At 39.0% G+C, this 24597-nt stretch overlaps 1 protein-coding gene across 3 annotated transcripts in view; it reads left to right on the top strand.

The window, feature by feature from the left end:
- Positions 1 to 24597, top strand: part of ITPRID1 (ITPR interacting domain containing 1) — a 106307-nt gene that overhangs the window by 31089 nt on the left and 50621 nt on the right. For all 3 annotated transcript variants that reach the window (XM_047763683.1, XM_047763684.1, XM_047763682.1), the window contains exons 5-9: positions 8978 to 9029; positions 11523 to 11609; positions 13605 to 13807; positions 16956 to 17530; positions 22566 to 22623. In XM_047763683.1, the coding sequence (XP_047619639.1) occupies positions 8978 to 9029; positions 11523 to 11609; positions 13605 to 13807; positions 16956 to 17530; positions 22566 to 22623 (975 nt within the window). The remainder of the gene's footprint in view (positions 1 to 8977; positions 9030 to 11522; positions 11610 to 13604; positions 13808 to 16955; positions 17531 to 22565; positions 22624 to 24597) is intronic.

The raw sequence follows: 24597 nt of genomic DNA, 5'->3' as shown, positions 1-24597 counted from the left end.
ATTTCCTGTCTTGTTTGCCACCATTATGCTAGGTAAAGCCTCCTCCTAACTCTTGGCACTTCAGCCATTTCATCAGTAAAACTCCAAGGGGAAAGAAATGAGTACATGTCAAGGGCATACAGGCTCGGTACTTTGTACGTATAATATCTCATTTACCGGGACCATCTTCTGAGGTGGATATTGTCGTTATTAGCTTTTGCAAGGAGTAGAATGTGGCTCAGAAAGGTTAAGTAACTTGCCCAAAATAGCTCACTTAGTAGGTGAGGGGGTTGAATGTGGGTCTGTCTGACTCTGTAAGCACATTGCCTCCCTAGAGAACTATGGTATAATTTACTCTCCATGTTATGCATGGACACCTTGGAAGGAAAGCTCTACAGCAGCATCCCTTCTAAAAAAGTCAAAGCATAAATAGTGTGGGTGAGTCAGTCACATCTACTTTGCCCACAGGTCTTCTGACTTTCAGGGCCAGCTTTCAGGGCCACAACTCAGTCTTCTTGGATTTAAATTTTGTGAAGTGGTACAATGCCAATTTTTAAATGTCAATCAGGTATCTGTGAAACTGAAAATCACCATATCTAGATCTTAAAATAAAAAAGATGCATCAAATAATTTTTCTATAAAGCCATAAGAAACCATTCTACTTTAACCCCAGAAATTTTAAACTGTAAGATACTAAACTCTTAGAAATTGACATGACTGAGAAACTAATGCTTAATAGTTGGAAAATTCTTTGGTTATTGTTCTTTTTTTTCCTAAGACTGACCAGGTTTCTGATGTCCATATATTTTAGTCTCAAAAGTAATAATAATAATACTGATTAAAATTAGTAATTATATATGAAGTACCTATAACATATTTTAAAACTATTGTGAAGTACTCACAAACAAGGTGATTGATTAACCTCATTAAAGATTGAAGAAACAGAGACTCAGTAAAGTTAAGAGATTTGCCTAAAACCACATAGAGCTGAAGAGGTGGAGGCATGATTTGAATTCACATCTGTTTGAGTTCAAAGTTCCTCCTGTGTGTACCAGAAACCAGTATATAGCATACTGGTGTAAATCCATGGCCTTTAATTTTATCTCTAGCTTTCCCTTATTTCTCTGAGCCAGACTTGAATGGCAAAAATGGACACTTCCTCAATTTAAGGGTTTTTTTTTGTGTGTGCGTGTGTGTTGATAAAACTTGATTTTATTTAAACTTGAGTTAAGATTCTTAAATTATTGGTTAAAAACAATTATAGAGGAAGAGGTATAAAGCTAGTCTGAAATTATTCTGTAATAAATTTGAGTTGTACTCAAATTTGCCTCAGGTTTCACGAGTCTGTGGGTAAAAATTAAGTTATAATGAAATCAGTTCCCCAATTTTGATAGGTTTTTGTTTCAATCTTGGCGACGGAGGGTCTGCTGCAAAGTGTCTCCCATAAATACTTCTGAGCATCATCAGAAGATGCCTCACATGTTTTCATGAATGAGTTCACTCCCATGGTCACTGCTCCCAATCCAACAGAATCCCCTGGGTGTCATCATATAGATAATTCACGTGCCATCATTTCCCAAACAGTCTTCTTATGCTCTCTGGGTACTGCCACCATTGCCTTTAAGTCATATGGTGCTCTCTTCTTGCAGAATTTTTGAAAACACTCTTTTCCATTGTGCTACATGTGGGGATCTAGGAAGCATTATTAGTGATATGTGTCACACAGAACTCATGATGGAAATAAACTTTCAGCTTCTCCCTGAAGCCCATGTCTCTCCTGAAGCCTTAGACTTAGTCTGGAACCTGGAGAACAAATGTATATCAACTCCACTTACTTACTTATAAGCACACAAAACTTCTGACAGATTCCCTTTTATTCCATTCTTCAGTTATTTAACACATATGTGTAGAATGCCTCCTTCAAACTAGACACCCCTTTAGGATTGGGGATTCTATAGGAAAAAAAAGATGCAGTGGAGATAGAGGCAATGAACAAATGAATATGTAATATGCCAGGAGTATAGGTGGTCAGGGAAGGCATCTGAGATAAGATCACCTTTGAGCAGCTACCTGTAAGAGATAAAGGAGTCGGACATTTGCTTATCTGTAGGATGAGCTGTTCCAGGCAAATGAGACAGCACGTGCAGAGGCTTTGGGGTGGGAATGTGTCCTATGTTTTCCAAGAATAGCAAGGAGGCCTGACTGTGGAGCACACTGTCATGATGCTGTGCTAGAACCGTCTCCTACTGCAAATAGAGTTTCTGTCAAAGACCTGCTTGATGCCATTAATTACTCGATGGGTAGTTAATTCATTTGTCCTTTTTAATATTTAGACATTTTTTCTCTGCTTCTCAGAGTGGTCCCTGAAGAGTAAACTTATCCCTTTCCAAAAAGAAGTTATTAAATGATAAGAACTTAGAAAATCAAGTTCTAAATTTGTGGTCTATATTATAAGAACAGATTAAAGTAAATCCAATGAAACATAATAGATGTTGCCTTAATGTTTATCAAACGAAAGCATTCAAAGCAGACAGCTCTGCAAAGTGGAGGAGACAGATTTATGGACTCCTGCTCTCATGTACATCACTCTGACTTTCTAGGACCATTTTATTGTGAATATAATCTACACCAATTTTCTATATTACTGTCTAGTCTGATCTCCTCTCAGGACATTCCAAGTTCTTTCTCTTTTTTCATCCAGTTCCTCCTGTCCTAAAGTCTTTCCTGTTCTGTCTGCCTCTCGCCCTTCTTCTGGGGCCTTATCCAAGTCCCATAGTCTCTGCAAGGACCTTCCTGACACCTGCACTAAGAGACTCAATCTCTTCTAAACACCAGTCACATCCATTATGGGTTGTACCCATAAGCTGCTTGGTCTGTGTATGCTGCCTCAAATTATTAAGATATGATCCATCTCATTAACAGCTGTAAAGACTGCTGAGGTAGGAATCATCTCCAATACATGAGATTTCCCCAAAGCTAGTCAACCAAAAGATCTTACTGGGAGTTACCATTGTGGCGCAGCAGAAACAAATCCAACTAGAATCCATGAGCATGGGGTTTTGATCTCTGGCCTTGCTTAGTAGGTCAGGGATCCAGCATTGCCGTGAGCTGTGGTGTAGGTCACAAACCAGGGCTCAGATCCCACATTGCAGTGCCTGTGGCATAGGGCTGGCAGCTGTAGCTCTGATTCAACCCCTAGTCTGGGAACTTCCATATGCCGTGGGTACAGCCCTTAAAAAAGCAAAAAAACAAAACAAAACTTACTAAAACCAGTTCATAATAAAGATGCCTTGGGAAATCTTCAAAGAAAAGGTGAGATTTGAGCTAGTCAATCAGAGAGATATAGTTACAAAAAGAGAAAGAGAGAGACAACACAATGCCATTTCCTAGAAGCAATAGGGGCTTGAAGAAAGGCACAGAATGAGAAGCAAACTAAATGTGTGCAGGAAAGCATAGAGAAGGGAATAAGACTAGAGAAATGGGTTCATGCTAGGGAGCAACATGGGAAATTTTTCTGTTAAATAGGGTGTGGTCAGATTATAAATGCCTTAAAATCCAGAAAGAATGAACCACACTTGATGTCTTAGGTAGGGATGACAAGGAAGTGTCAACTCCATTCCCAGCCAAAGGATGGGTGGTTGCACCTGGGGTCTGTGTTGAGTAAGTTGTGAAGCTATATCTTTATTCACCTGAATAGAGGGTAATGAGTAATAAGTGCAGCATCGAGGAGTTGAAGCAGGTGCATTTCATATTTGCCATCTCCATTGTAATGAGTTATGAATGGTTTCTGAGGAGAAAACTGACAGCTTCCAGAGTTTATCCTGGCAATGGAAGAAGGTGCACCCCCCAGGCTTAAGGTGATGAGGCCTTGGGCTGGGTGTCAGCAGAGGAATGGAGAGGAAGAGTTGACAGCATCTGGAAAATAAATAGCTATCTCGGTGAACAAGAGCAAAGCATTACAGTTGGCTCTGAGGTTCTGAGCATGAGAGCCAGGAAGAATGTAAGAGTCTCTTTTTTTGTAAGAATACAGTTTAATAAATTGCCAACTGAAAATAAACCCTGATGACTGCCTCTACTAAGTATCTTGGTCATGCAGGAGTTAAATATACAGAAAACTGCAGAATGCTATTATTTTAGAGCCCTGTGAAAATGTAATTTGATTAGTCTATTGGACGATATTCCAAAGAACCAAATGTCTTCCATGAATCAGTCAGAAATGCTTAGGAAAACCAAAATAAAAAATGCTTTCTAAGCCAATAAAGGTGCTAATTAGTGCCTTCTGCATATCTCACTACATCTTCTCCAGTAATACATTTTGCAGGGTTAAGTGCAGTGTCTGCTGCTTCAGATGGCAGAAGTCCACCTAACAGTAGGGAGGGTGGCTGGAGACTCAAGTATCTAAAAGGGAATCAGAACTGGCATTTTAACCCATGCAGTGGGATGTATTGAGTAGAGAGCAGGGAAATGTTTTTCTCATTTTAACTCTCCTTCAGACCACCCTTAGGAAACTTGAGGATAGGAGGACCTTCAGTCTTTTTTCTTTCTCTCTTCATTCCCTCAGTGCTTTGAGAGAGTAAAATCTGGTTTTAAAAAGCTTCTGAGAGTACTGTCTTGGAAGGACAAAGAGATGGATAAAATATCCAGGCCAAGCCACTAGCGAAGCCAGTGTGTAACTGAGGAGGCCTTTCAGGCAGGGCTTAAGTGATGAACACAGGCCCACCTTCTACCTGCAGAAGCTTGGGGAAATCTGGAATAACAGGAGCAATGTGTTTGTCCCAGGATGGCATTCCCTAGATGTTAAATTCTTGCTCCGATCAGAGGAGGCAGACTCAAAGGCGTATGGGAGCAAGGCATTTGGGTAGAGACCATAGAAAATTGCAGGGTGGGTTGCCTCCAGCAGATGCTGCCCAGAAGCAGCCTGGGCTGGGGTTGCTGGATCTTCTGGGTTTTAAGGCAAGTCTAAGAATCCCAATGCTGCTGAGAGCTAGGCTACCAGCTTCAGGTTCATTATTGAAAACAGGCAAAGAAGTGTGGACCTGATCCTGACAAGCCGGTCTTCAGATCAGGAAATTTACCTTACAAAGTAACAGAGTGCAGGAAAAACAAAACAAACAAACAAAACACAACAATGTTGGACAGGCAAGACATAATAGTTTCACACTGTCCTGTGCAAAACTCTCTAACTCCTCTGTCCAAAGACTGGAAAGGCCATTTGCTGCTTCCACAGTCATCAGGAAATGAACACATAGTAACACTGGAAATGTCCCTTGGTCTCCCAGGACTCAGCGAGCCCCAGGGAATGCAAAATGAAAATGAAGCAGAGAAGCTCATTAATTTTAGATAATTTAATTAAAATTTTAAAAATCAGGAATATCTTGTGAGTTTAAAAATTGTATCGATTTTCCCTGGCTTCATTTTCTCCAGAATCTAAGCTTGGCAGCAGAAAGGCTGTGTGTCTGAATATATTGGCTAGAGATAGACATTTGTGTCATTTTAAAGATCAAGAAGAAAGAATATAAAGAATTTAAAGATCAAGAAGAGAGAATATAAAGTAGCTCTTTATATTCCTTCATACTTATATCCTCTTTATTCTCATATACTCTTTATATAATATAAAACACTTTCTATAACATACAATATAAAATATTTTCTATAATATAATATATACTATAAAATTGTATAATACATAACATAAAATATACATAATATTTATATACATAAAATATAAAATATTTTATCTAATATTAAATTATATATTATAATTTTTATTATTTCAATTATAAAATTTTGTTATATTTTACATCTAACAAAAGATGTAAAAGCTGTATCTGTGTGTCAATGAGGGTAGGATTCTGTAAGAGGGGGTCAAACATCCTGCCTGGCCCCTAATTGTTAGGTATGGCTGGGCCACACAGGGAGCTGTAAGGTGGAAGGAGATAAGGCACCTCCTCCAGCTGTTGCTTAAACTCTGTAAGGCTTTCATGTGTCATCAGACCAGAAAACTCCCCCACTGTGAACTAGCTGAGTCCACCTTGCACATTCCCTAGAAAATATGTTTCCCCTTTCCAGGCTGTCCTTGGTTTCCTGGTAACCAGATCACACCTGAACCTGGAAGTCAGGGCTGTGGGGTGTGATCTGAGGACGTGGCTGCTGGAGCTGCGTGGCCATTAGAATCCCATGAAGAAGCCCTCAGTGAAGGGATGTAGAATTTTCTGGATGACTAGATTTTCTGCAGGGCTAGGGTTTTTGGAAACTCAACAAGGCTGAGCTAACTCTTTTCATTAGTGTCTGAGAATGGATCATTTCCTCTCTGACAGTTTGAGCAATTCACCGTGGCCACAATGCCAGACCCTCGGCGTGGATGTGCACATTTATTCTCATGTTCTAGGAAATCCAGAGCAATAGTAGACAGCCAGAAAAGACTGGGGTATGGCAAGAGTGGTGGTACTGTCAGAATATGAAGCCAAATGTCCTAGAACCCCAGAATATTATATATAAGAACTACTCAAAAATTCCTGAATTCTCTGGATGATCTAGCCAGACACAAGTGCAGCTTGCTTTTGTGAGATGCAGGCAAAGCAATAGATAGAGGTGGTGGGGGCAGGGAGAAATAGGGGAAAAAATACTGCATAAGATGGTAAATATTTATTTTAACCTTCCATTTGGGGCAAGCTATTATTTAATTCATCAAGTCATTACAACATGACTGCCAAAAATTGATACTGTGCTTGCATGTGTAACATGATTAATAAAGTGGCAAATAGGTTTTCTCTCATGTGACAACTTCAATCAATTGGTATTGGCTTTATGATTAGAGAAGCTCTGAGACTGAGTTCAGTGAGCTAGAGTGTTGCAGCGGATGAGCAGTACCTGCCCAGGTGAGAGATTTGGTGCTGAATAGATGATGTTCTCAAACTCGGGATCCTGGAGGTGCCTCACGGGTGAAGGAAGAGTTAAATGGGAGACCACTCTGTCCAAAACAGCTCCCCCTTTTATCTATTTAAATTACTAGAAATTTGCAAAAGAATTCCTCTGCTAAAATCTATAGGTTTAAAACTAGTGATGTGGAGTTCCTCTTGTGGCTCAGCAGATTAAGAACCCAACTAGTATCCATGAGGGTGTGGGTTCAATCCCCGGTCTAGTCCAGTGGATTAAAGGATCTGGTGTTGCCACAAGCTGTGGTGTAGGTCACAGACGCATCTCAGATCCCCTGCGTAGGCCAGCAGCTATGGTTCTGATTCCACCCCTAGCCTATGCCATGGGTGTGGCCTTAAAAAGACAAACAAAAATAAAATAAAACAAATGAAGTAAAACTACTGGTGTAATGGATGAAAAAAGACTGACACTTGGACTCTTAAGTTCATTTCTATCTTGGTGCATAAGTTTAAGTCAGATATTTTACCTTACCTAAGTGCCACCAGATATCACATAGGACATTTAAGAAATGTCACATTTGTATCATAATAATGATCATTCACTTTGATATTCCCTCCTTGGTTAGTGGCTTCCTATAATGTTTTATGAAGCAGTTTTTTGTTTTTTTTTTTTCAAGCTAGCAATTTCTAAAGTTTAGATAATGTACCCTGAAATTACTTTGTTTTTTTCAAAAACCCACCCATGAAGTTTACTCTACACAAAGGATGACGAATAAGCTTCATCTCATTCAGTTCCTCACAATTTTGACAGCCGATCTAGGCTCTGTGAGAAAGTGATGCCGTTGATTAATGATGTCGGCTGTGGGAGTGAGACTGAGAATGGCTGCATAGAGGTAGACGTATCTATATGCATACTTTACTTTAAACCTTTATCATAGAGTAATATTTTTCACCTTATATATAACTCTTATGGTGCCAGAACTGCATTTCTTTTGTAGGCCGGAACTTAACTGTATCTATTCTCTCTCACCACTTTTTTTTTTTTTTTAAATGGCTACATCCATGGCATGTGGAAATGCCCCAGCCAGTGGGAACTCCTCTACCTTTTTGAATTGTCGTTGAGTATTCTGGGTTTAATTAAGAAGCCACTGTTTGCTCATACATCAGTAATATACCTCTAGTCTTTATCTTTCTAGACCAGTTGTCCTTTTTCATTCAGCAAGGTCACTGAGCCTTAAAAAAAATTAAAAAAAAAATAAAAAACCTGCTGAAACCTATGCATATTCTCATCTCCGCCTCCACAATTTGGCATTCGGAAACAAGTTCACAGATACCTGGAGATCTATTCATAGACACCCTACCCAGGCAAGAATTCTGGCTCCATACTGAAGAGCCATTTTTTTTTTAATTTTTAAAAATATATTTTAATCATTAAGATTTGCCTTTCCAAAACTTCTCCCAACCTGCATTATAGTCCTTATGGTGAGAAACTTCACATTCTTACGGAAGTGCTGGGTGGTACTTCTGATGCATGTCACCCATGGGCACCCAGAAGAGCCACAGTGAGAGGAAATGGGAAGACAGGGAAACCGTCTCTGGAACTTGCCTGTCTTCTGAACCTTTCCTTCAGCAGACATCTGCTGTAGCATCTGACACAGGTTCTGAATACCGCATCGGCCCCTACATGGGCCTCTCTGACGTCCAGTATTTAGTGCCTCTGACCTGTCCTCAGTACCACTAACCATCAAATGACCTTCAGCATCATCACATTTACTTGTTTGCTCCAAAACTTTTCATGGTTTTCCAGATCCTGACACACACATATAAACTCTTCTTTCTGGCTTTTCATTCCAGAGAAAAGGCCAAGGTGCAAATAACGCCAAAGACCACCAGAAACGGTCACTGGACAACCTGCTGCTGGCCTTGACAACATTTCTTCAAGTGCTTGTCACCCAATTTAGCTGTTAATTACATTCTGTCTTGTTTGCTACAGAGACGCCTTGTATCTCAGGCCTATAGAGTCTTGAATGTGGAAATCAATCCCATGTTGTTTAGTTTGAGGATGAGAAAATCTTCCATGAGAAAAAAGGAAATTAAGTTCATCTCCTCTTTTTTTGTTGCAGTTTCTTTTCATGAACAAGGAATGGTTCAAATGACTGTGAAAGACTACATGAGGTAGGTGGCAGAATCACTGTTATTTCCTTCCAGTGTCTTGCATCCGCATCTTTCATAAAAGAAGTGGAAGTGAGAAGGTCTCCTAGTAATGCCATGGATCTTGGGATTTTGTCGCTGGTTTAGCCATGGTGCTTGGACTGTTTTCACCAGCCTTGAGAGAAATAGAGGTTCTTTAATTGTCATAAAGGAGTGAGCAAATTAAATTAACAAATGTTGACTTGGAAGGGGGAATTTAATTAAAATACATTTATAAATTCTACTAAAATTCAGCTATTCCTGAGGACCTGCTCTTAAAACAGTTACATTCATAGTTTCATATTGCCATTGTTAGTAAGTATCATCAGTTACAGTCATACTTTCATATTGCCATTGTTAGTAAGTATCATGCTACTTGCTGGATAATAATACGTATAGTCCCCACTGCTAGTTAGAAAGCAGTTTGAGTCTCCTACTGTGAGGATGGATTCAGTCTCAGCGTGGTTCCGAACAGCAGCGGCAGCAGCAGCACCTGGGCACTTAGCAGAATTGCAAGTTTCTAAACCTCACCCCAGTCACACAGCACCAGAAAGTCTGGACATAGGGATCAGAAATCTATGTTTTTGCATCAGATACTCTGAGGCACACTCTAGTTTAAGAACCACTGGAATAGTGTAGCTGAAACTTGGCCTCTGTACACTGGCACTAATTAAGTCTTGGAGACAGAGTTTTAGGTGAGACAGAACAGCTTTATTGCTTTGCCAGGCAAAGGAGGCCACAGCAGGCTAATGCCCCCAAAAACAGTGTCCTCCCTCAAGGGGTCTTATAGGCTTAGCTCAAAAAACAGGGCTATGGATAAGGATTAGGGTGTCTGCATTCTTCTCCCTCCAAAGATCTTTCAAAGTCATCAAGGCTGGAGTCTGGTGGTCCGGTGATGGCTTCTGGTGGTCTTTGAAGTTACTGCACCTTGACTTTCACTCTGGGATGGAGATGGCTTACAAAGGGAAGGAGGGTGTTAGGAAGTGTTTCAAGGGAAAAGCAACACCAGGTGCAAGATAACTCTAACCAGAAAGTACTCAGTAGTAAAAGAAAGCAATTAAACAAGGAAGAAAGCATTTGCCAAAAGAATGAGTGGGCCAAGGCAGAACATAACGTAATGGAGACTGTTTTAACTAGTTTTTAGCTCTGACAATAGGCTGTGCTTTGTGGGGCTGGGAACTCTGCTTCCTGTGTTCTGGCCACTCTTGCATTTTCCAAATAATTCAAACTAGTTGAAAACCAAATAGTCAATACTGTATGACTCCTACCAATTAATTCACAGCTAAAATGCTACTTTGTCATGGTTTTTCCCTTTTAGATTAGTTGTTTTTCTACTCACAGAATTAGAGCCATAGGGACCACGGAAATCTCTGAGGCAACTCTCTTGTTTTGTTGAAGGGGAAGATGAGAGCCAAGAAGAGTGACTCACCCAGTCCTACAGCTTGATTAGAGCAGTGACTATACATGATTCTCTCTGGGTAGCTCTGCTAAACATTACAAAATAAGGTGTAAATCTCAAACAGAGAGTGAAACAAAAATTATGGCAGCCCAATACACACTGAGGGGAGGCAGTAAGTGAAATGTATTCTCAAGGCTCCCAGCAAGCTCAATCATCTGGTGAAACTGTCTTTATCATTCAGAAATGTGCACTTTCTCAGCCTTAGTACAGAGAAGCAATTGACCAAATAGGAGGCAGGGCCCAGCTAGTCTTACCAAATGTGGACAAGACTAAAGCAAATTCAGGAGCCCGTGTAAAGATAAGTTACTTGGTCTCCTTGGGAAAATTGATATCGACATTGAATTCATTGATAAATTCCAGTGCTGTTCCAATATGCTGTTATATATGGTGAGGCTAGATGTGTTATGGTATATCTGAGCTATATGAAAGTGAACTGTATTATAAGAGTGTTCCATTCCCTTTGCAAGTTCTGTCAAATGACTTGCACTGAAGGCCTGTTTGGATAGAGAAGTCCTGGTTTTTGCCATCGGTAAAGGAGTTTGTTACCGTTGCATATGGATGGCCAGGGGAGCCCTGGAGACAGCACTTAGAGAGTGTTAACCATGCAATATGAAATCCTCCACCATTATGGGAATTAATGCAGAGTCGCTTCAGTGGCTGCTTGCTGTACCTCTTTCATCACATAATTTTAACTTCTTCCTGAAAGTGAGTGCCTAGCAAAGCTGTATTCCCGAAAGGTTCCCCAATGATTTGCCATCTGTCAAAAGTGAGACATTCTGTCACCTTTATAACGAGCACTAGCGGGCACCTAACACTTAAATTCTCACACCTTCTGTAACACAAGTCTCTTGAAGAGAGAGGAGCAGTTCCTGCTGCATTCAAAGATGTGGCCATTATGAGATTATTAGAAATGAAGAGGAAATGCAAATGTTTGCTCTGGAAGGGAAAGAGTCACAGTGACCTCCCAGGGGACTGTCTAAATCAACACATCTCCTCATTGGTGTTTCCTCTGACTGCAGATCTCTGCATCAGGTTTCAGAAACTCCCACTCTATCCAGAGGGACCAGTTTCAACTCTTGCTATTCTGCTGCAAGTATACCACAAAGGTATGTGATTTCCAGGCGCTTTTTATCCAGAGAAACCATTCTGTGCAACAGTGGATTTCATGAAATTATAAATAGGCACCTGAGAAATACATGTTGAATGGATGGATGAGGGAATGCATAAAGGTTTTTGGAACTCCCACTTGCAAGAACAGTATAAAAGAGTCACTAAATACCTGGCAATGGAGAAAGGGCCTGATAAACCATTGATCCACCCATTTTATGGAATTCTATGCAGGGATAAAAGGAATAAGGAGGGATAACCTGACTATCTTAGAATAATCTTTAAATCATATTTTAAGGGGAAAAAGGCAAGATGAAAAAAGATGCTTAGACTATGTTGCCATTTATAAAGCCAATAGTATGTGAAACTATAAGGCATATATGTAACTACATAGAAAAATGTCCGGAAGAATATACATAAATTCAGTAGAAAGAGAGTCAAGATTGATAGGGTGATGGCCAAGGGGAAAGAGACCCTTATGTATGATATTATAATTTTTAACAAGGTGAATATATTTTATGTATTTATTACATGTTGGATATAGATTTTAAAGAGAATTAATGATATTAAAAATATTTTAATGACAATAATTATAATCTTGGCAATGATAATGTGAGCCTTTGGAAAGCAGAGCTGTGTTTTTGTTCCTTTTTGTGGCTTGGGTGTCCATCAAAGAGCCTAGAACATGACAGATATTCAAAAAAAATTGTATATAAATGGGTGGGATAAAAATTTGTAGTTGAGGTCAACAAGATAACAGATTAAATCTTTCATTCCCAATTTAGATTTTTCACAAGACATTTTTTTTCTCCCTCGGTCCTTTTTATATTATGGTATCAAATGATTGGCACCCCCAGTTCATCAGTTCTTTCCAATGATCAAGGTAGCAGCCAAACTGAGCCAATTAGTCTCTACAGTAATAGTTCTTGGCTCATCTTTTCTTCCTGGGTCGAATCTAGAGGCAAAGCACCGAATCTCTACATAACATAAGAAGATGTGAACATGATGGTAGAACATGATGCTGGGTGGCCTGCCCAGTGGGACTCTAGGTGGCTGTTGTTGAATGTGTGAATGGCTAAATAAATGAATTGTAATTCATTTAGTTTAAATGATGGCATCATGAAAGGAAAATTGTTCACACTATCTCAAATAAGCTCCCTCGTGTTGCAGGTAAAGTACAGGTAAACAGAAACTTTAGCAGAAGAACTGAGCAAACTCAGGAGAACCTCATTGGAAGTTCTGAGTCAAACTGAGTTTGAAAGGGTCATTAGCATCATCATGAAGTCGAAGTTCAGTGATTGGGAAGTGAGCTGGTATTCATAAATGTAATTCCCAGATAACCGAAGGGATCATTTTAAGTGCCAGCACCAACTAAAGCAACATAAATAAAAAAAAAAAAAAAAAATATATATATATATATATATATATATATATATATATATACACTTCTTGTTTCTCAGCCAAGTTCAGAAATATACAGAACATATTTTAAGCACATCCAGGTACTTAAAATCATCATTATGAACAACAGTCTTACAGTTTCATTTAGTGATAGCCTCAAAAAAATTGTGTGACTGGGATGCCCTGATACTCCTTTTAAATATTATTTTTTTCAGTCTGCTATTTTCAGGGTTTTTTTTAATTTTTTTTATTTTTTTATTGTCATCAACTACCATTTCTCTGTGGTTATCAGCTCACTGCCTCTGGCTTTTGTGACACAGTCCCCCTTCCCTATCTAATTTAACATTTACCTGTTGTGAAATGGAAAAGCCTTTTAAGTAAACTCATTGCAAAGTACAGACAAGCAGTCCCTGAGTGGGGGTGATGGGCTGTCTTTTTAGGAGGTATATGTGAGCTCTAGTAAATGCACAGTCTGTTTGTCTACTCAGATTTCTCTTTTACTCAGTTTCTGGAAGATTGGGTGGGTGATGTGACTAGAAAAACAAAATGGCTTTTGGACTATTACTGGATGGATATTTCTATTTTTACCACAGCATTCCTGAATGGCTGGAATTTTGTGAAAAAGATCCAGTGGAGATTCTCTTAGATCTGGGGTTTGGTGCTGACGAGCCAGACATCTGCACACAAATCCCAGCCAGATTCCTGGGTGGTAGCTCAGCAGCCAGAGGAATCAACATCCGCGTTTTTCTTGAAGCACAGAAGCAGCGAATGGACATTGAGAACCCTAACTTGTACAGTAAGTGAGGACCACATGGCATCAGCATCTCAGTAATGACAGTGACCATTCAGATGGGCCACAGTTATCTGAAGGGATAAGTCAGGAGATCTGTGCAATAGCAATCAAACCTGATGTTGCAGTAGCTTCAGAAAGCAACGGTTATGTCTTGATCACCTTCTGTGTCCACCACGGATTCGTGTGTATTTTGGGGGGAAGAGAGATCTGCTCCATGGTGTTTTCCTTAGTCGTGGACTTGGATCCACTATCTGGAACATCACTGGTTGCAATGTCAGGGAAAAGGTAGAAATAGAGAACCATACTTGGCTCTTTATCCTGCTCAGAACTTAACAAATATCAAGTATGCTCAGATTTCATTGTCTAAAATAAATCCTGTGACCACACTTAACTGCAAAGGGGTACGAATGTACAGTCCTACCACACGCCCGGAAGGAAGGCATTTCTGGTGAACAGCACTGGTATCTACCATAGCCACAGACCCAGAGGTCAGAGGAACCAGGATCTGGAAAGGCTTATCGTGAGTCACCAAGTGAAACCTTAATTTTCTCATCTACAGTGCTTAGAATACTACTTACTCTGCCATGAGCTGTAAGCGGTAGTTATTAATGTGTCGTATCTTCAGATTTGTGGATTAATTATGCTTAAATTTATAATTATCACGCACACTGCGGTTTTTCTCCAACTAGTGGTCAATGGAGTATTTTTCTAGGACACTACTGAGGATATTCTTGGGGTATGTGTACTGTGCTCAAGTAACTTGGGAGAAAGATGGCTTGCATTAACCAGGTTTATTTAGTGCAGGATTTGCTTAGTATTCTGAGGTGGACTCCCTGCTTAGTATTCTGAGGTGGACTCTAGGAGTAGAGGAGATGCAGTGCAGTGTTTTCCAAGTAATTTCAACAGGGAACCTCTCTTAGAGGAGCATTGAAAAACATCTCCTCTGTGGAACAGAGTTCGCAGAATTCTGGACTGGAGAATATGCCCAAATTCTGTTAATTAAATAAATAAATTCACTGAAAAGAAAGTTAAGTAAGATAAAGTGTTTCTTTCAAACAAATATTCAGAACAGAGGTTTTGCTCAGATTTTTCATTGTAGTTTCTGTTTCCCCTGTTTTCATATGGGTGAAATGGGTCTCAGAAATCTCAGCAGTGACATCTTTTTAAAAAGAGTACACAAAACTGAGCGTATTGCAATGTAATGTTTCTTTACCTTTAAAAAAAAATTAGTATCCTTCTTTGTTGTCTCCTCCTTCAAGCCCCCAAAGAAGCAAAATCTTCGATCAGGTCTTTATTTGAGGAGAATAATAACACTTACCGATATTTGAGGAGTGTTTGAGCTGATCTGTGAAGAAGTAAATATCTCACAAATGAAATGGGCACATGGAGTTGGCCTCTGGTCTGTGACTGCTGGCCCCTCTTATTTCCACCACTTAACACTGTGCTAATAGTGCCTGGTAACTATTCTCACTCAGCACTTACCAGTACACTTTCAACTTGAGATACCTGAGAAAGTCAAATGTAAAACAAGCAATAAAAAATTAGTTGGTTGTCCCGAAGACAGAATGGAAAATTATGTCTCATTCAAAATCAGTATAAAATGTTCAAACTCAAGGGGATGAGAATCAGTTGGTTCATTGTTCGATGTACCCATAAGTAAAGCAAACAAACAAAACCCCTCTTCCAGTACTTCTCATTACCATGTTCTCTGAATTGACAGAGTCCATGAAATTGATAGGTTTTTGTCTTAGTCTTAAGTATAAAAATTTGCTATAGAATGGATCCTAAGATGGTCATGAAAGTGGAATTATGATTAAATCATGCTCTTGAACTCATAGCTAAAGCTAAATTAAGGGGGAAGTGTAATCATAATGCCTCTGAAAACATTCAGAACCCAAGAGTTCCTCTAGATCGTGAAAGCATATCACATTCCCCTTAGAAGCCCATCACATGTTTTTGGAGTAAAAGGATGAGCAGTCCATATCTTCCCCTTTTAGGTGAAGGGAACAGGAAGGCACAAAGACTTGCTCATGGAGGAGTCTGTAGCATTGCTCTGATGGTGCAAACAACAGAACAGAGAACACCATCCTTCCACACAATGGGGCCTTTGACTGTTGCTGAGCTATGCAACCCTGCATGCTATCACCGGGATTTTGAGAAGGCTGTGTAATAAAAACCAAAATGTTCTGTTTACATTACGGTGGTTTTATTACCTGGAGATACCAAAATATTTTTCACAAATTTTTTCAAAGTGACTGTGTGTCCCCGAATTAGTCCTTATTGCCTTCAATCGTACCCATACATTGACTAAGCCAATTATTGTGTATTTCCTAAATGAGCGAGACCAGATCATCCACAAAGACTTACAAGTTGAGGAGCTGGTTTGTTTGGAAAGACAAATGGGTTTTCACATTAATGACTATCTTCTCTTGGGAGACTGAAGATAATATATTCCTTTCCTGAGTCATCCACATTTATAATTTTAACTGATATTTATATAGCATGGTGCTTTTCAAACAAATGTGAGATTATGTACATAGGACCGGTATTATTACCTCATTCTCCAGAGGAGGAAGCTGGCCATTTACTCTGTGCCAGGACAGAGCTAAGCACCATGTGTCTATTCATTCATTTACTTTGCAGTCACACTTCCAGTGATTGGTCCATCTTGGATTTGGATCTAGGTCTTCTGACTCCATATGTCATGTTCGGTCCACTCTCAGGCGAAGGCTGTAGATGAAGATAGCAGAGATGATGATGGGAATGTCTCCTGCCTCAAGCTTACGTCACAGTGAAAGAGCCGGATTCACTCTGACGTTTAGTTTAACACATGAGATTAATCTCAAAACCCATCCTTGCCTGAAGTGTTCGTAGATTAACACCTAAAAACTACGTGAATCTATGTAAAATCATGCCTACTCAACGAAATAGAAAAGGTCTTCACTCTCCCCATCATACAGTGATAATGTTGTTGCTTAGGGGAGTCTCCTCCATGATAACCTGGGGTATGTACTAAGGAAAAACTCGAATTTCAGGAACTTAAAGTCCTTCCCATCTTGAAAGTCCTATGTGTTACCAAATCTCGTCAGTTTTTACTACATTAATGCAATCTCACTGAAACGAAAAATGGTGTGTTCCTTGTATTGTTCAGGCCGTTTCCGACAGCTGGAAATATTGGATCATGTGGCCAGTGCCTTCTCATCTTTGCTGAATGATGTAAACGTCCTGCAGAACAAAGCTGAAGAGGAAGACGAAGGAAAAATTGTGCCAGGAACCTCCGTGAGTGAAGCCAAAGGGCATCAAAGGAGAATGGCTGAACTTTTTAGGAGAGGTTCAAAGCAGAACATTAAGAAGGATTACAGCTTGGAAGCATCGGAGTCGTTGAAGATGAGAGGTGAATTTCCCGTCACCTCTGCAAAAGCGGGGGCCTGCAGAGCAGAGTTGCCAGCCATGACAAGCGACCATGACCCAAGTCATGTGTCTCCGTCCTCAGAGCATTGGTCTCTTCAAGCCTGTGATGACTTGACACCTTGTCATCCTCCCCAAGCTGTTCCGAGCAAGCAGTGGCCTCGCTCATCCATGCCAGCCAAGCAGGTTCCTCTTTCCTGTGTGTCTGAGGCATCAGTTAAGACCAGAACGCGAAAGGAGAATTCATCTCAGACCAGCAAGCTCAAGAGTTTGCCTCGTCTGGCGGGCAAAGCACCAGAATCCTTCGAAATGGAAGAGGTTAGTGTGCTCAGCTTCTAAGGGAAATAACTCTCATCAAAGCATCTTTTGCTTTCCAGCCCTCATTTAACCCCTTCATCTTGCAACCCCTCAGCATTATATCTTATCAGTCCAAACTTCTGTTCAGTCAAGGACATTTTAGGTCATCCTGGTTGCTTCAGTCAGAACTAAACTAGTGTGAGACCAGCCTTTGCTTTCTCCCATTTCTTTCCTTTTCTTGCTCACAGTTGAATCCACAGGTTATTTTTGACTTTACCTTTTCTCTATTGACTTGAAAGATGCACAGCATGAGTGTTGTGAATTAAGTTTTATTTGGGACAAAATGAAGACGATAGCCTGGGAGGCAGCATTTCAGAATAGCTCTGAGAAACCACTCCGAGGAGGGGAGGGGAGTTTTGCAACAAAGGGCAGGTAGCAGATCACTGTTACTAAAAGAAAACCAGATTATCTCAGGTTAAGGAATTAAGCGTGTTTCTATGGACGGGAAGATGCAAGGGTCTGGGCTCACTGAAATCATTCCTTTGATATGCACCTCACAGTATCCTGTGCTTGTCACATCCTGAGTGGATGCAGTGTGATGGCTGCTAGATGGCAGGTATTCTTTGTTTCCTTCCTGAGTTCCTTCAGGGCTCACCTACTCCTAGGTGCTGCAAGCACTGATGACTGTGACATCCTTTGTTTACTCCTATCACAGGCAATATTTTATTTCTCACTTCAGTGTTTTATTACACATCTCAGTATGCTTCCATCTACTCTCTAACTTTCCATGTTTCATCTTCATTGAGGGTTAGTTCAACCACTTCCCACTCAGTGAAGCTTGCCCACCACTCCCTCCTCTGTATTCTCATAGCCTAGGCAGGGAGAGCTTATTAGAGGAGAGAGAGAGAGAGAGAGGGAGAGAGAGAGAGAGAGTGTGTGTGTGTGTGTGTGTGTGTGTGTGTGTGTGTGTGTGTGTGTGTTGATGACATCTCCCTGCTAGACTATCAGCAACTTGAGGCCCAGATTTTATCCTCAAAGGAATATGCCTTGGAAATATTTCCCCCAGGATGCCTAATGCAGGGCCTTGGACAAAAGAGGTAGGGACTGTGTTTAATGCTATTTTATTTGCTTGCTTTGGGACTTAGCGATACTCACATAGCTTGACCCCATTTCACATATTCTTTGCCTTTTCATCCCACTTTCATTGACACATGCTAATTTTCACCATCATTTAGAGAGCACCCAAAATCTTTTTTTAAAAAAATGTGTTGTCACTCATTTCCCTATTCTTTAATAGAATTACAAAGAAAGTATTGAAGAGCAAAACTATCTTGTCATTCTCATTTAAATTGTTTAGAAGTGGGGGTAGGATAACTATATGCAGATCCCAAGGTCAGGCCATTCTCCTTCCAGCCCCCTAATGTGAGACACTCTGATAGGACCTGGGCACACACTGCCTACAAGGGAACCAGGGTTCAGTTGCAGGAATGGGCACAGAAACCAAAAACGTTGTGGGGACTGTGATAGCTCTACTGATAAACTTTATGTCACTAAAGAGATGTGTTTGGGGTGTCTGGGAGAGAGAAAAGGGGTTCTTAACCAGCCAAGGGGTTGAGACAGTCAAGGAAATTGTAGGATGTTAAGGCTTAACAATAATTTTAGAAGAAGACTAAGAGGTTAGTATGCCTTTTGGTAGCTCTCCCCATTCCACAAAGATAAAAAAAATTGCCTTGAAATATATAGCTATTAATGATCCTAATATCTATGTGTATATGTTTTTGTTTGCTTATGTCATGTCAAAAATTATTTTAAGAACCTTAAACTATTAATCTGATTTTAAAACAATTGCATAAAAATGAATAACAATTGTAAATGGAGGGAAAAAAAAAAAAACAACAGCAGAGCTTTGGTCGAGTGTCCTGATTTGATTATAAACTGAGATGGCCTTTTAAAAAGAGGGTTTTATTTAATCTTGCTAAAATTATTTAATTACCAACCTAAGAGTTATGTTGCTATAAATGCTATCAAGAAAATCTGCAGTTCATCAGTCTGCTGTCTGTTTCTTAGTATCCAAATGGGACATTTCACCAAACTCACTCAGCCTGTTGACAAGCCTCATTAGACTCTACTGTCCTCTTACTAAGTCTTTTTGCTGCTTCAGACTGGACTGAATTAGAGGGAGCAAAGTTCACTGTATGTCATCTGTGAGACCACAGGGAGAGATACATATCATCACGTTCAACATGAAGAACTAAGAATAGAATGCCAGTCCTTGCATGGCATACTTTCAAATATTCTTAAGTGGCAATTATTCAAGGAAAAGCTGTACATATTAGTGTATGTGTACATATATATAGAAAGGGAGCACACACTCAGAAACCAAAAATCAAAGCAAAACAAAAACTTAAAATAATCCTCATATGTTTTTGGCACATAGTAGGCACTTGGTAAATATTCATAAATGAGTCAATTAACATTAGAAGTATTTGATAATATTAATTCAGCCTGAGTGGCTTCCATAGAAAAACAGAATATTCTATTGAACTTTGTAGCCAACTTTATGGTCTTTCTTTCTTTTTCTTTCTTTCTTTTTTTTTTTTTCTTGTCTTTTTAGGGCCATGCCCAAGGCCTATGGAGGTTACCAGGCTAGGAGTCAAATCAGAGCTGAAGCTGCTAGCCTATGTCACAGCCACAGCAGTGCCAGATCCAAGCCGTGTCTGTGAACTACACCACAGCTCATGGCAACACCAGATCCTTAACCCACTGAGTGAGGCCAGGGATTGAACCTGCGTCTTCATGGATACTAGTCAGATTTGTTTCTGCTGAGCCACGACAGGAACTCCCTGGTCTTTCTTTGATATTTGCCCAAATTTGTGTGTATAAGAGACTGTATGTGTTTTTAAGGCAAAAAGAGCCCTCAAAATGATATAAAAGGAACTCGCTATTTGAATTTTGTTTTCTTAAAAAATATATTTAAAATATTACATCCTCATCACACAGACTGGGAGAAAAATATGTGTTCCCTCAGTCCCAATGGATGAGTAAATGAAGCCTGAGTAGGTTGCAGCTTAAACAGGAGCTAATGCCAGATTTAATAGTCATTTTTCAATGGCAAATTAAAAATCTAATTATAAGAAATGAAAAACGTGTGAAATTGGCAGATTTTCATGGCATTTAAAACATGAGCCAATATACTTAAATATATACCTATCAGAATTTCAACTCTGATTGGCCAAATTATGCTTCCAGATCAATCTTTGATGCTTTCCTTAAAATCCTATTAAAGGCTGAATATGGCAATATTTGGCTCACTCCTCAAAATTATGATTCTGACAAAGTTGTACATAGATTTTTTAATGCAAGAATCAACATATTTCTGTGTTTAATTTTACTTAGTTAAACTGAGTCTGTTCTTTTCCTTTTTATTACCAACTGTATTAAGAGAATTTAATACTTATGAACCTTTTGAAATTATGGACTCTCTTAGGTTGCTTCTCATCTTTAACCTTCCTTCTTGGTTACGTACAGAGACTCTGCTCTCTGGAACTCATATGTAAGAATGCTACCCATGTTATTAAATAATGCCAGTCAGCATCTTGATTAGATGGGAAATGTTTCAAAAGTTATAACTATTCCCTTAATTTTTTAATGTATTACTAAGTTTAGCCTAGGTGGAATAACCCAAGAATATACCTGATCTCCATTTTAAATTACTGGGATTTTTCTTGGTTTTATTCTCTTTTTAATAGACAAATAGGTACTTTACATTGCACTAAATGGATTTTTCTCTAGGATAATGGTCATGCAAAAAAAAATTCTTATTATACTGAAAAGTTTATATGGTACACTCTGGTTTGAGTTACAAAACCAATAAAAATAATGTTAAGTGTATCTAATTAATTGCAAGTATAAAGTAACTTCTTTGGAAAAAGAGATATGAAGGATTAAAAAGAATAAATATTTCTTCTGACACTGTTGAGGTATATTGTCTTGGCCCTCTGTTTATTCCCAGGTTAAAGGTCATTTTTGGCCATATGTACCATAATGTTTAAAGTGTTTCTATCCTTTGATTCAGCCTTCAATATTCAGATATCAGTCCCAAATAAATAATATGACATGTAGAAATAGACTTATGTACAAAGTTACTAATCTCTGCATTATTTCGATTTGCAAAATTTAAAAAACAACATTAGAAGAATCATTAAGTAAATTAATGTACCTTCAAAATATGACCAATTGTATACTCATTAAAGATGGTGTTTTCAAAGATATTTTATGATGTGGGGAAAAAAAGATCCCTCTGAATTTTGAGTGAAAAAAAATGACTAATTACTATATCCCGAATGAATGTATTAAAAGAAAACCTGCAAAAACACACCCCAAAATATTAACTTTAAGTGTTTTCTTATCTTTAAATTTTTATATTTATCAAGTTTGCATAGTAAGCTATGTTTTTAAAGAAATATTTATTATTTTGTTTTAACAATAATTTTATTCTCATTAAGAGAGTAGTATTCATTAATCTCTTTAAAGAATTTTTAACATAAATTCTGCTCTCTCAATTTGGAAATCAAGTTTTCTTTGAGCTTTCTAAGCTTTATATAGCAACTGAGTTATGAATGTTCTGAATTGCTCTCCACACATTTACCAAGTTGTAAATAAATCCTTCAGACAGTTAAAATTAAATATGGGAAACAACTTGCTTTTTCCAAATATAGCTATAGCTCTTTGAAAGCAAAGAAAAATCTAGATTAATAGTAATAGTATCACTTAAGATTAGTTCAGATGCCACATCTTCCAGGCAGGGCCTCTGTTCCTCCTCCCCAAGCAGTGATCTTTCCAGTTCTTTCCTCTTAACTCCCTTAGGTCTTTGAATCTTTGTTCGGAGTGCCTTGTATATTCCACCTGCCTGCAGCAGACTGTCAGCTCTTTGAGTTCAGAAATCATGTTTAATCCTCTTTGCAGTAGCCAGTAGGTATTCATTGTGTGTTGATTAAATAAAGTGAATTTATTATAACAACATTTCTAATGAGATTGATGCATTTTGGTGTCTTAGGTCCAGAGCTTTGAAGAAGAGGCCAGTAATCCTCTTGACATGACTTCAGGAACTGTAGGTAAGAATTCACCAAGGGGTACAATTTCATCAATGGTCTTTGAGAAAGAAAATGAAAATAACTAGTACCCAACTTTCTTACCATGTAGAACTTAAATTATCTTTAGGAGACGCTATAGCTATTACTACTGCCTCTACCTGCTACTATTAAACACCTGCTGGCAGTGCAAATGTAGATGGAAATTTCAAAATACTTCCTGCAGAAATGTTCAATATTCCAGAGGCTAATGTAGTTTAGTGGCTTGTCTAATAATAACTCTGTATAACCTGAATAGGCTAATAGAATGGATTTCACACAGAACTGGGACTGAGTGAACAAATGCTTTCTTACCTCTACTGCCACTCACTTGCTATTACACAAGTCATATCATTTTACTGTGCCTCAGTTTTCCCATTTGTAATAAAGAGATAAGTGCCGATAGTTTTTAAATTCTCTGGTGGCACTTATAGTCTAAATTAAGTGATTGTATGGCCATCATATTAAACTCTCAGTGGAAACAAGTTGCCTAGATGTAACTTTCCAGATCATCTCTTAGATCGATGTTTCAGTATCCTAGACAACAGAGAAAGAAGTCTTCCTCTACTCCTGGTTCTTATGCTCCCATTCAGCCATCGTTGTGATTCAGCGTTTCCGTGATCCTATAACAGAGCTAAAAGTAGATAGGGGTTAGTAGATACAGCAGATGAAGCTAGTGTGTTTCCTGGAAAAAAAATATGCAGATTTTAAATTTAATTTAGTGTGGTGTCAAACACATCTTTTTCGTTACAAAGTGTATGTATGGGCTTCATTTTGCTAAATGCTGTTTGGAAATTATGCATTAGTAATTATAGGGTCCTGCTGATTACATAAATTGTTATCCTGCTCTTCAAAGTAATTACCATCTAACCTGCATTGAGGTTTATAAGACAAAAATAAGCATCTGTTTTCCATCTAATTGAATGCTTCTCAATGAGGCTGGAGGTCCCCTTGCCAACAGAAACTACCTTCTTTGACATTCAATTAGGAGGTTTGCTGGTATCATGTAAGTCTCCTCAGTCATTTCAAAAACTGATTTGGGAAGTTAGGCAAAAGCACCAATGTACATGTAATCTCAAATTCAGAGAGGAAATTAAGGTGGGTGAAGATTAGCCTAATGGAGAAAATCTGAACTGTAGTAAAGCAAATGCGATTTTATTACTTTCAAAAACAGTGTTGTTAATCCAAGAAAAAATAGGACTGAGAAAAAATAAGTAAAACTGATTTAATTAGTAGGAAAAGGGGAAATTATTACTTCGAGTGATATATATGAATGGGTTTCTATATATATGAATTATGTATGTACACATTAAATATATACACATATATGAATGGATGAACATTGACACAATGTTGAAAATAGGACTTTATTCAAAAGATAAAGGCATATGCTCTTGAAACATTTCTTCTGGGAACCCAGCCCTCATGCTGTGAAAAGTGCAACACATGGGTATGCTCCGTGTGGTCACCCTGGTGGGACAGTCTTGAATGAGCTCCCATGTGAATAAACCATTTTAGTTATCCAGCCCGGTCACACTTTCAAATGACTCCAGCCCAGATGCCATCTGACTGCAACTGCATGAGAAGATCCAAGCAACAGCCACATTGCTGAGCTGAGTCAACCCTTGGAACCATGAGAAGGTTGTCAGTGCAATGACAAAAGAATATAAATATAAGGAGGAAACATTTAACAGTGCAATTAAAAAGTTGAGGACTAGAGTTCCCTCATGGCTCAGCAGGTTAAGGATCTGGCATTATCACAGCTGTGGCTCCGGTTACAGCTGTGGCACAGGTCTGATCCCTGGGCTGGGAACATCTGCATGCCCTGGGCACAACCATTAAAAAAAAAAAAAAAAAAAAAAGCTGGTGGCTTAGGACCCCCATTCGTATTCTAGAAGTCTTGAAGAATTTGAGTGAGATATGTTGTGGGTAAAGTTGTAGACAATTTTATGGGAAGAG

Source organism: Phacochoerus africanus, chromosome 16 (genome assembly GCF_016906955.1).
Source record: "Phacochoerus africanus isolate WHEZ1 chromosome 16, ROS_Pafr_v1, whole genome shotgun sequence".
NCBI lineage: Eukaryota > Metazoa > Chordata > Mammalia > Artiodactyla > Suidae > Phacochoerus > Phacochoerus africanus.
The sequence above is the reverse complement of the archived record's forward strand: the minus strand, read 5'-3'. Positions and strand labels throughout refer to the sequence as shown.